Raw genomic sequence first — 12,191 nt, 5'->3', positions numbered from 1 at the left:
ACCGGAGGAGGAGCCTCCGCCACCGCTTCCCCCCGGGAAACAGCGGCCGGGCCCGGAACGTTCCGGGTTCGCCCCCTCGGTCCCGTTCCGCCCCCACTCCCCCCCCTCCCTCCCTGCTCCGTTCTCCCTGCGGGGAGGGGCTTAGCGGGTGGGCGGGCGTGGCTTAGCACACAATGGGCGTGGCCTAACGCATGATGGGCGTGGTGAGAAACGAATGGGCGGGGTTGTGGGCGGGGTGGTGGGCGGGGCGTTGCGTAGCCCCGCCCCCTCGGGCCGTGTTTCCAGCCGGAGCGTTGCCGCCATGTCGCGGCTGCACCAGAGCCGGTGAGGGACCGGGGGGGGGGGGGGGCGGGTTATGAGGGGGGATTTTGGGGGCTCGAGGGGGGGTTGCGGTCCCCGCCCGCTGCTAACGGCTCCCCCCCCCGCCTCCCCTCAGCATCGCCGACTTCCAGGAGGTGCTCGGCGAGCCCACGGTGGCCCTGGGCAAGCTCCGCGAGCTCTGCTTCAGCGGTGAGTGCCCAAACCCTTAGGGGGGCTCGGGGCGGTGGCGGCGCGCAGGGTGCGGGTTGAGCTAACGGTTGAGCTAACGGTTGTCTCTCTGCCTGCCCCTCCACAGGGATTCCCTTCGATGGGGGGCTGCGCTGCCTCTGCTGGAAGGTGGGTGCTGCTTGGGGCGCTTCGTTTCTCGCCAGCTTTGGGTTCCTTAAGTGTGCACACGGGGTTCTCGAGCTCTCGGAGCCAACAGAAAATAGCGATGGGGATCTTAAAAGGCACTCTAAATCGGCAGTAATTTGTGGGGTCAGCACTGGCACAGTGACAGTAGGGTTATGGCCATCGCTTCGGGTGATGGCCGTTGGCTGGCAGCTCCCTGTGAGCACAGCCCACAGGACAGCCTGGGAGCGCGCCTCACTCCCGCTTGCTGTTGATCAACGCTCTGAGTAGGCCTGTGTCAAAAACCAGTCCCTGAAACATTCCTGGCTGCTACTTGGCAAAGATATAAACCTCATGGAGATAACTCCCCGTATTTTGGTTTGCTCGTCTTACAGGTCTGATAGCTCACGCTCCAAACGCTAACGTCTGCATCTGTTTTCTGTACAGATACTCCTGAACTACCTCCCTTTAGAGAAAGCCTTATGGAGCTCTTTGCTGAAGAAGCAGAGGTGAGGACGTCTGTGCTTGCTCCTTTAGTTCTGACGGTATCTATGGAGAAGGGGAATGGTTCCTTAAATAATTGAGTACCTTCATAAATTGAATTGTTCTCGTGTGGAATGCGCTGTTCTGAAGTCTGTCTCTTGGGGTCAGTGGACTGATCTTTTCAGTTGAACTCAACTGAAGAGAAGATCAAATGCTTTCTGGCTGAGCGGAGTGGTGCAGGGATGTCTGTTTGAGCTCAGTCCAGGTGCTTACGTTGATGTAATCCTCTGCTTCAAAACAAATTCCTCTTCTCCCCCCTTAAGGGATCTGTATTCCCAGTTCCTAAAAGAAATGATCATCCAGCCTGGGATCGCCAAAGCCAACCTGGGTGTTTCAAGGGAAGATGTGACCTTAGAAGATCATGTAAGTGCGGTTAACCTTCACGTTGAAGGAAATTCCCCAGAGCTATATGTTCTGGAGTCTGGACTCCTATGCTGTTACTGTTTCAGTTCTCATAGTATTTTGCCCTGTTAGCAGGAGGGATGGTTCGTAGGTACCAGCCTTGCATCTATGTCTTAGTAGCCTTCAGTGGGAATTACTGTCAGAGCACCAATAGTTACGAAGCTGTTTTCAGCTATGGATGTATCTTCTTTTCTCCTTTGGGGCTGTCCAGCCTGTGGGTCTCCTAGGGAAGAAGAGAGGCTCAGAGAGGTTGCTCTACCAAAAGGATGCCTTCCTGGGAAGCTCTGTCCATGGGAGGGCTCAGAACAGGCTGAGGTTGTAGAAGAGGCAGCAGAGTTGAGCTGGACTATAGCACAGGAGGCAGGAGATTGAATTTATTTCCAATTCTGCTGATGACTGACTTTTTTTTTTATGTGTTGACTGTTTCCTGCATCCTTTTTTACTTCTCTGGAAGTGCCATTAAGTTTGTGTCCAGGCAGGGGATGAAGTAACTGATCAGAGGAGGCTGTAAAATAATACAACTGCTTCTATGGCTTATCCTGAACGTAAACTTCTCTGCTAGTGTACAGTCAGCTGTGCTGCTGTGATCTCTGGAAGCCTTGGTGCTATAAAACCATCACTGTTGTAACACTCCATGCACTGGCAGGTTACAGTGATCTTTGGATCTCTTGGAGCTTTTTTTTTCCCTCTTCTCTCTCAGCTGACTGTTAGGTTTGCCTGAGTCTTGATCTGGAGAGAAGCAAGTGCACATAGGGGAGGGGGATCTGAGTTTGTCATACTGGAAAACGGATGGCACAGGGGACAGGTTGTTTGTGTTAATAATGTATTTCCTTTATCCTGGGCACAACGGTGATGTTTAATCAGCCTTCTCCAGAGCTGAGATAGCGGGGTAAGCTTGTAACTCCTACCCACCCACACAACACTTGTGGTTAACTCTTGTGCTAAGTACAAAGACCGCCTATGTTAGACAGGTTGGAGTTGCAATCAAGAATCTTGTTGACAGAGAACAGGATACTTGGTTTGGGAGCAAAGTCACTAAGAGGCAGGTGAAAAAGGATTGGAAATGTTGGCTTCTGCCTGAGTGAACGTGCATGCTCACTTGTTTTTCAAGCTGTGACCTGCTTCCTGCGCTGTGTGTACTGTCTGAAGAAGCAACACTAAACAAGAGAAAGTTTAATCCTGATGTGCTAGGAGCGTGCTGGTACCAGCTGACACAGGGACGGCAGAAATGTTAAATCAGTGTGTGTTTACTGAGGGTTTTGGTATCTGTGAAGCATGCTTGGTTCTGTTTCTGTTGTTTATTTCTTTAGCCCCTCAATCCAAACCCGGACAGCCGATGGAATACTTACTTCAAGGATAATGAAGTGCTTCTCCAGATAGACAAAGATGTCAGGTATGCGAGGCGTAACGACTCGGGTTTCTGAACCAGAGTGGTTTGGTTAATACTTTGTACTTTGAAAATCAAGTTTAATATTAAACTGAACTTTCTGTTCGGCACGGGACATGTGCTTCCTTCTTCTTGTGCCTGATGTCCTCCTGTGTCCATCACAGGAGGCTGTACCCTGACATGGCGTTCTTCCAGCGCCCAACGGATTACCCCTGCCTGTTGATCCTGGACCCCCAAAACGAGTTTGAGACGCTGCGCAAGCGGGTGGAGCAGACCACGCTCAAGTCGCAGACGGTGGCACGGAACCGCAGTGGGGTTACAAATGTGAGATCTAGGTGTGGGCTGCCCGTGGGGCGAGGCATCTTCGCTGATAAGGCGAAGGGTGGTTCCTGGCCGTTTGTCTGTGCTGCGTGGAGGAATTGTGGGAATACCCGAGCAGATAACTGTGTATTTTTGTGGCTGGACAGCTCTGAAGAGCCAGTTGATGGATCTGACAGTTGGTAGGGGATTATAGGTACATTTAATTTTAAGGATTATTTTTTCCCAACTTCTGGTAGAAGCCTGAGTTGCAGGAAGATGTGAATATTCTGTGCCTGATGTGTGCCTTCCTGCGTGAGAACAAAGCAGTGAAGGGTCAATTTACCAAAGCTGAATTTATATAGCCATCCAGAGCTGGATCTCCTAAAATTGCACTTAGGAAAGGAGTCTATCTGCTGAAGTTTGCGTTGTCTTTTTCCTCTTTCCAGAGCATTACAATATTAAGTGCTACACCCTTGGTGTTGGGGAAGGCGGCTAGCTGCTGCAGCAGAACTGTGCTTTTTCCTACGTTACTAACAAAGAGGTGGAACTGCTGTGTTTTCTTCCTGTATGGGATCAGGTGATGCAATGATTCAGGGGAACTGCTGCAGCACAGACTGCTTTGTTTGTCAGGGATAAGCAGCACAGAGGACTTGGTGCCTTTGTGCTTCGTTGAGGTACTTGGTTTATGTGAATGCCTGCCTGCTTGGTGCACGCTGCCCAAATCTTGGGGGGGGCCACGTGCCTTCAAAGCCAAGCTCGTCACGTGTAAAACTCTGTGCCAGTTGGTTACCCTGAATCAGTCCTACTCTTGCCTTGCTCTTCAGGTGAGCTCCCCTCTTAAAACATCTCCTAACTCTCTGAGTGAGTACGAAGTTCTGCCCAACGGCTGCGAAGCTCACTGGGAAGTGGTGGAGCGAATCCTTTTCATCTATGCCAAGCTGAACCCCGGGATAGCGTATGTTCAGGGGATGAATGAAATAGTGGGGCCTCTTTACTATACCTTTGCTACAGATCCTAACAGTGAGTGGAAAGGTGAGACTCTTTTGAATGCTCAGTAATGGCTGGTGTACTGCATGCTCTCTGTGTAAAGAAATGTCTTGGGAAAGAGACTCTAAACAACTCAGTTTTGACTGATCAGGCAAAAAAAAAAAAGGCAAATGCAGTAAGAGATGAGGACTCTGAAACCACAGCAAACTGATAGAAACCGAATGGGCTGTGGGTGGTGAGGGTGTGAGAAGTGAGGATTTGGGTTTTTTTGTTTTGCATGGATCCAAGTTGTACTTCCTGACTGAAACCTAAAATCCCTTTAGAAGCTCTTGTTTGCTTGTACTATAAATACCTTGGGAGAGAGAGGTGCTTTTTCTTGTTCTGTTTTTGTCTTTTTTTTAATTAAAAAAAAAAAAAAAAAAAAGACTGGGAAAGAAGAAGAAGAATGGAGTGGGAGTACTTTGCCTGTTGCTTTTATTTCACAGAGCTCTGAGGGTGTGCCGTGATGGCAGGGAGAGCAGATGGTGTTCTCAGGCATTGATAACTGCTTCTTGACCCTGTGTCATGAAGACCTTGTGTTGCACGCAGGGTCTGTATTTGCAGTGGCTCTGTAGATATTTCTACTCCAAAAAAAAATTTTTGTCTGGTCTCATCCTAGACCAAGCAAGCCAAGGTCTTGAGATAGATTACTTAAGTACAGGAACCAGGTTATTGAACAAAAGCAGTTCTGCGTACCTCTGACAGTGATGCTTTCTCTAAGCCCCCATTAACTTTTTTTTTTCTTCCCTAGAACATGCTGAAGCTGACACATTTTTCTGCTTTACCAACCTCATGGCCGAAATTCGGGACAACTTCATTAAGAGCTTGGATGATTCTCAGTGTGGTATAACCTACAAAATGGAGAAGGTCTACTCCACCCTGAAGGAAAAAGACGTGGAGCTGTACTTGAAACTGGTGAGGAGCTAGGTGTTTCTCTGAATCCTGGTTGGAATGTGGGGAAAGCAGCTTATTAGTGCATTTAAATGTCAGCCAATTCTGTTAAACTGTTACTGGGCTTGAATGGAAAGGTTAAGAGGCTCCGTGAAGGCCTTTGCCAATAGGACATAGAGGCTGTCTTATCTAGAAGCTTGAAACAAGCTCTCCGTGGAGTAAGCCTAGAGTGAGCTGACACAGCAAGGCTTTCCTCCCCTGCTTGGCTGAAAGCAAACAATGGAGTCACAGTCAGCAGCTCTGCAACAACCAAAGTGCCTTGGCCACCCTCCCTCGTCACCTGGCTTGAAGTTTACTTGGAGCTGTAAACATGAGTTTTGCTCTGACGTCCCCTGGGATTTGAGGTTAAAGGAAGGTTAAGGTTGCCTCAGTCTTCAAAAACAGAACAAAAAACCTTCCCACTCCCGCACTGCCTGCCCTCTTCTGTTGTTATTGGATGCTGTAGCAACACAAACTTTGTGGAGATCATTCCAGAAGTAAACTGAAGTCCTGCAGCATCCTACTTGACTAATTCTATAGCTCTCCTTCATTCAGGGATCTCAAAGTGCCATGGTTTGGTGTGGGTTTTGTAGAACATCAAAAGGCAGCTCTTGTTGCAGACCTCCTTAGGTCCTGCAGTCCATTTGGTGCCAAAATCCAACAAGAATTTGGAAAGGAAAGCTGGTCTCATTATTCCAACCTTCACCAAATCACTCTGATTTGTTGTTTATATATTTAGAGAAGGCAAGATGTTTCTTCTGTAACCCAAAAGATGATCTGTAAGGACAGTGACACAACTCTCACAATGTTGCCTGAAGACTCATTCAGTGGGGAGAGAATAAACTGCTTACTGTTTGGCTGCCAGGAAATGGTCTTGGCCATGCAGCAGCTTAAGAATGTCATCAGGATCCTGAGCTTGTTTGACCTTACTTAAACTTACGGTTCTTGGGATTTGATAGCAAAAAAACAAGAAAGCTGTGGGCTAGGAGTGCTTACAGTATGTTTTAGTGACCATCAGTGTGAACTCTTTTCCATGTTTTGTTTCTTTTTGTGAGCAGTAAACCTTTGATAAATACAGGGCTTCTGGAAAGGAGAGGAAATCCTGACAAAACAGTGCCTTTGCTAGAGGGGGAGGGCTGCGGCTTTGCAGATAAAATGTTATTCAAATGGGAAATTAAAATTACTTGGCAAGTTTAGCTGAACTAACACAAGCAGTGCCTTCAGGAAGAAAAGCTTCCTTTACTTGTGTCTTAGAGGAGCATTTTCTTGCTTTGTAGACTTGGAAGTTAGTTGCATTGAAAATCTTTGTTTCAATATAGCTTGAACGTGAGGGCCTTCAAAGGAGGCAGTGGTTTTGCTGCTGTGCTGATAGGAGTTGGCAGCCTAGAGCTGTATGAGGGTGGAGATGGGGATAGAAACAAGGGGTGCACCTCTTGGAGGGAATGGGCCAAGAGCATGTATTCATTCTTTGCTTGGTGCATGTCTGACAGCAAGAACAGAACATCAAACCCCAGTTCTTTGCCTTCCGCTGGCTGACGCTGCTCTTGTCCCAAGAGTTTCTGCTGCCAGATGTCATCCGGATCTGGGACTCCCTCTTTGCTGATGAAAAACGCTTCGATTTTCTGCTCCTCGTCTGTTGTGCCATGTTGACGTAAGTACAGAGGTAGCCTTCCTGCTCTTTTTTTCTCTCATTTAATGAAATCCATGGATCCAGGAGTTCCACAGGCATGTGTTAATGCATCTAGTGCATAGGTTACAGACATCTGTCACGATGGTAGTGAAAGTGTTCTCAAAAGCCTCTACGAAGGCGCAGTGTAGTCCATTCTTAGAGACCCTCTGAAAAGAACCAAAAGTAGCTGGACTAATTTCTGTCTTTCAGACTAATCCGGGATCAGTTGCTGGAAGGAGACTTCACTTTGAATATGAGGCTGCTACAGGTAAGGATTATAAATAGAGTGGGCATTGGGGGCAATTTGGGGAATCTTTAAATAGAGAGTGGTGGTAGGCCTGGCTGAGGAGAAGTACCGGATTTCTGATGGCTGCTTGCAGAAAAGTCTTCAGGTTGTTCTCATAGCACGCTTCTTACTGGAAGTACGAATCTTTGCATGCTGTGGTCCCCACCACCCACAGGGAAACCAGACTCACTTGGGAGGAATGACTGCCTTCACCTCCTTGGTGGTGGTCTCTGCTCCCTGTGCTGTTACCTGGGCTTTCACTTCCACGTACAGAATGTGGCTGTATGCTACCTGTGTTGTCTTCTCAGCTCTGTATGTGCTAGAAAAGCAACGAGCTCTGTTTCAGAGACCAAAATTCCTTCTCTGGTCTGCTGTTGGTGAGGCACAGTGGCACAGTACTATGGTCTGGAGCCCAGCACTACCGTTAACACAGAGCCTTCTTTTGCATGTGCTCCCTTCCTAGTCTACAGAGAAATCCTCATAGAGTAGAGGCTTTTAGCATTAAAAAAAAAAAAAATGTTTTCTAGCAAAGTTCTTATGCCCTATGTAACAATGTCAAATTTGCTGGCCAGAGACTTTTGTTTAGCTCTGAGATCTGAGAGAGCACAAGGTTGAGAACACCTTCACAGAACAGCAGGGTATCTCTGATTCTGCCAGTTCCTGCTTTGGGCTGTGCAAGGTACTGGCTTTGATAAGGTGTTTTGGCATGAAGATAGCCCTTGTAGCAGGCCAGCTGACTGTACCCATGCAGGACAAGCTACAAAAACTTCTTGAAGGGTATCGGGGTTTGATCAGATACAAAACAGGAAGCTGATAACTGTCAGGGGGGTAACTGAACATGACAATGTGTTACAATAGGTGAAGAATTGTACTGCCAAGGTTTGCCCTGCTTCGGTGGAATGATGTGTGCAGGAAATGTGAAGTTGTCACTTAAATTGTTTTTCTTTACCGTAGGATTATCCTATCTCTGATGTTCACCTGATTTTGAAGAAGGCAAAGGAACTTCAGGATTCCAAATAGTCCACGAGCCTCACAAAAGGTGTTGGAGAAACTGTATGGCAGTGGATCCTAGGAGATTCCCCTGTGAAGTGTGGCGCGTTAAAACTCCTAGCGGTCTCTGCAGGACTTCAGGTTTTGCATTTGGGCTATTGGCCACCTTGAAGACTTCCTTCTACTCTATTTATTAGGTCAAGGACTGATTACTTCCCCATCTGCTTGGGTCCTGCACTCCAGATTTCTCAAACTTCAAATGCCTCTGTGCTGCCAAAAGCAGTTCTTTGTATCTTTTTTAATGACTTTAAGTGGAGAAAGAAACCATCTGTCAGCATATCCCTCAAGGGGTGGACTCCTTCTGCATCACGAAGGTAGCTCACATGGAGTAACTTTGGATGGGGAAGGGACAGGCTGGATCCAGTGGATTTCAGTGGGTGAGTGTAGAAGAATCTTTCTCCTGTGAACAGAATGTATCCCAACGAAGTCACACACCCTGCTGTTCAAGTAGCTTCTGGATTCTTCTCCCTCGTGTCTGCACTTAGCCATCCCTGGGGTGTGCAAAAAAAAAAAGAAAAAAGAAGAAGATTGCATCAGCTTCTGGTGTCATCTGGCATCCAACCGTTTGGACCTCTTCACATGGGAAAGAGATCTTGAGAAGCTCGGAGGGGAAGACATCATTACAGCTGCCAGCTTTGTGCACCGAAACTGCCTGAACCCAGAATGGCCTTACCAAGAAGGTCTCCTTGAAAGCAAGGCTGCAGTGGTTTTAATCGATGAGTGAAGTGTAGCTTGAAGTCAAGCCTTACTACGCACAGCCTTAGAGCAGGAGCTTGTTGCTGCAGGGAGGCTGAGGCCTCAAGCCGCTTTTCTGTCTCTGAACTGGGGCATATCCACATGATTCTATGATATCCAGCTACAATCAGGATTCCGAAACACAAGAAACAAGCATCTAGTTGCATGAAGACAGCTATATTTAGGGACTTATACAGGCACGGCATTGAGGTTTCCTGCCTCAGTGGCTTGCAAAGTATTACTCCACGTAAGCTCTGGTCATGGTAACCCTGGTATTGTCTAATAGCACTTCTCACCAGGAAGGGACACGTTACAGGTCTGAGCTACAAGTAAGAGTCCTAATCCAGTGCAATCCAATGGGCATACAAGCATTTCAGTCATTAGTTGACTCCTGGGGCTGATCCACATCCTCTGTACCAGTCCTGCTGGTGTGACAGGCGTGAGTTGGACACTTGTCCCTCCTCTGAGGGAAGCTGCTGTGTTTTGAATACTGTAGAGCAGGCTTAGGTGAACAGCGACGAAGACAAGCTATGGAAAGAACTGCTAACCTGCTGATCAGAAACCATAATCCTCAACGGGAGAAACTGCCAGCACCCAGGTGCTTGGGTTGTGCAGAAGCTCTTGAGTGAACACTAATCTGGCTTGCTTTACCCTCTTTCTGTGCTGTGCTGGCTCATCTCTGCATAGCTGTTTGACACTGCGATTTTCGGTATTATGGGTATTGATTTGTTAAAGGTCAGTCATCTTTCGAAGATCTGCTTACGCTGCTGATGGCCTAGAACGGCCCTACCAAGAGGGATGTTGTCAGCCTTGCTGTTTTACTAAGTGTTACTTCCTTCACTGAAGGCCAGTTCTTTGCAGGTGACTGTAATTCATTTGAGGCTGTGTGGGGAGACTGGCAGACAGGTTGATGCACGCACCTATGTTCTTGTTAGCAACCCCAAGCAATCTGTCTGCCTCTTTAGAAGATGCTCAAGTGACACTGATGCAGCCAGATGTTGCTGCTGTGGTGGATCCTGAGCAACTGAAGGCTTAAAACAATGTAATTAACACCTGTGGCTGACAGCATCCCTCTTTGCTGCAATCCTTTTAGAGGGTAGAGTTTTCCTCCAAGAAAAGTGGAACTGAAGGACCAGGACGGCTGCGTGATGGAGCGTCTTGTCAGCTCTAGCCACAGGATGAGTGTTCTTCCTGCCTTGATCACTGCGCTCTTCTAGGTGGTCTCAGCTGCTGGGAACCTGCACTACAGAGGCCAGTTATCAGACCTCACGTGGTCAAACTGCTAGATGGTAGCCACAGATGTGGGACTGGAGGGTCAGACTCGTAGCAGAGTTGGACCTCCTCCAAAACACTCTTCTGAATATTGCTGTAGCTCTCATACCTTCCATGCACAATCTCCCTGTATGCCCGTGCTGGCTATTTTGGGTCCAACCTTGCAAGTGCTTACTGTGTGGTTTCTCACTGGTAACAGCAGCTTCCGTGAGGGTTCCTGCTCTGAAAGTCTCTCTGAAAGACTCACTCTGTGAGTCTCCTTAAAAATCTCAGAAGGCAGCAGGCAAATGAGGATCAAAACATTCCTTGTGGATGAACTCCTGCTTGTTTTCAGAGTCACGTGTGGGGCTGGAGCATCACAAATGCTTGAGGAAGACACCGTGGAGGTGGGTAATGGAGCACCAGGGTCTGCTGCTGGCTGGTACAGGTGTCGTGCTGTCTCTTCCCTTCCTAGGTGTCCAAGGGCTTATTACGCTGTTTTATTTCTCTTCAGGGTGGGTGATGGTGAACACTTTTAAAAGGAGTTTGCAGTGGTTTAACAGGATGAGATGAGAGCTTTGGCTGCTGGAAAGGTTCTCTGGGATAAATTCAATCAATAGCTTTATCCAGACAAGCCTATGGCTGCTAAACTGGTTAATTTGAGTTCTTTTTGGGGGAAAACTTTTCACAACTTTGATACACCCAGGCAGGCTGGTTCCTACATGAAAAGCTGTTTTATGTCCCTCCTTCTCCCTCTGCTGTGTGGCAGGACTTTGTTCTGCTGCTGGAAAGGGCTTTGAAGGGAGTTGTTCTACTTTTCAATGACTTGGGCCACCCATTTCTTTATTCTAAGACTTACCCCTTTCTTTAAGAGCAAAAATGGATCTTCTGAGGGGAGAAAAAGTCTTGTTCCCAGCTTTTGAATCACCTCATTAGTTTCCGTGCATTCATTCCTCAAAGGCTGTTTGTGATGATTTTAATATATTTTTTTTTTGAGGTCAGATAGCATTAACTAGGTTATGGTTGTTCCTGGCTTGTGTGGCCAAGTAGCACCGGTGCCATCCTGGGGATATTTCCTCCTCTGACTTCTTTCAGACCGAAGGTGCTGCAGCAGCAGTGAGTTTGGCTGCAGCAGCAGTTCTTGGGGTCAGAAGGTGGGAGCCTGGGGTGCCTTGAGGGTGCCTTCTTTCATAGGGTCCTGAACAGGGGATGTTTAAATAGCTCTTAGGAAGCGTTCCTCACAGGTGGCACTGCTGCTGGGTGGGATGAGAGGACCCATCTTCAACTAGGAAGAAAATCAGGGTGCTACGGTGGATGTGGGGACCCAAGCCTTCCCTGGGAGGAGGAGGAGGTCCAGGACTTTCACCGTGTGCAGTTCAGGCTCCTGGGAACTTGTGGCTCTGCCAGTGAGGTAGAAGGACCGGGATAGCGGAGATGAAGTTGATGATGGTCATGCAGAACGACAGAGTTTGAATTCTGGGACCTCACGGGGAATTATTCACGCTTTAGCAGTGAGTGAAATAAGGGCCAGGAGCTCACTGGGGGCACTCTGGGGTGTTTGGGGAAGCAGGGGCCATCTCCCTGAGTGAGGGTCAGTGACTGTTCTCGGGGCTCTCTCCTCAGGAAGAGAGGAACACACCTGGCGGTTTGTCAAATAACACTTTTTTTTATTTTATTTCCCTTTACCTTGTCTGGAAAGAATTGCCAGAACAGGGTGCAGAGAACACTTCCTCACTCTAAAACTACTTCTTTTATGCTTCTTTTTAAACACTATTTTTATAACGCTTCCTTTAGTGAGACGGGGGGGAGGAGGAGGAGGCTTTGTGCCGCCACCCCACTGAGCGAGGCCATGTGGGGCGGCAGCGGGGCCGCTGCTGCTCCTCGGCCTCATAGCGCCCGCGGCTGGGCCCAGCGCCGCGCTGCGCCCCAATAAAGTGTTTTCTTTGCACACCACTGCCGGC

The 12,191-nt window shown here is 48.2% G+C and overlaps 1 protein-coding gene across 1 annotated transcript; it reads left to right on the top strand.

Annotated features, from left to right (window-relative positions):
• The first annotated feature begins 246 nt into the window (after positions 1–246).
• TBC1D13 (TBC1 domain family member 13) lies at positions 247–12,183 on the top strand. The gene is made up of 12 exons (XM_084299023.1): positions 247–324; positions 437–510; positions 617–657; positions 1,099–1,160; positions 1,458–1,557; positions 2,907–2,989; positions 3,148–3,307; positions 4,108–4,315; positions 5,061–5,224; positions 6,730–6,890; positions 7,119–7,176; positions 8,149–12,183. Exons 1-12 carry the CDS (start codon positions 302–304, stop codon positions 8,212–8,214), a joined length of 1,200 nt encoding a protein of 399 aa, XP_084155149.1. The 5' UTR covers positions 247–301; the 3' UTR covers positions 8,215–12,183.
• Positions 12,184–12,191: the final 8 nt, after the last annotated feature.

The sequence above is a fragment of the Netta rufina genome, assembly GCF_964035555.1.
Source record: "Netta rufina genome assembly, chromosome: 20".
In the NCBI taxonomy this organism is placed as follows: domain Eukaryota; kingdom Metazoa; phylum Chordata; class Aves; order Anseriformes; family Anatidae; genus Netta; species Netta rufina.
This window is presented reverse-complemented; position numbering and strand designations above follow the sequence as displayed.

Coding starts and splice junctions, on each gene's coding strand:
- TBC1D13 (XM_084299023.1), top strand. CDS start 302: ATGTCGCGGCTGCACCAGAGCCG. Junction 1,161..1,457: donor TCTTTGCTGAAGAAGCAGAG/GTGAGGACGTCT, acceptor TCCCCCCTTAAG/GGATCTGTATTCCCAGTTCC. Junction 3,308..4,107: donor ACCGCAGTGGGGTTACAAAT/GTGAGATCTAGG, acceptor CTTGCTCTTCAG/GTGAGCTCCCCTCTTAAAAC.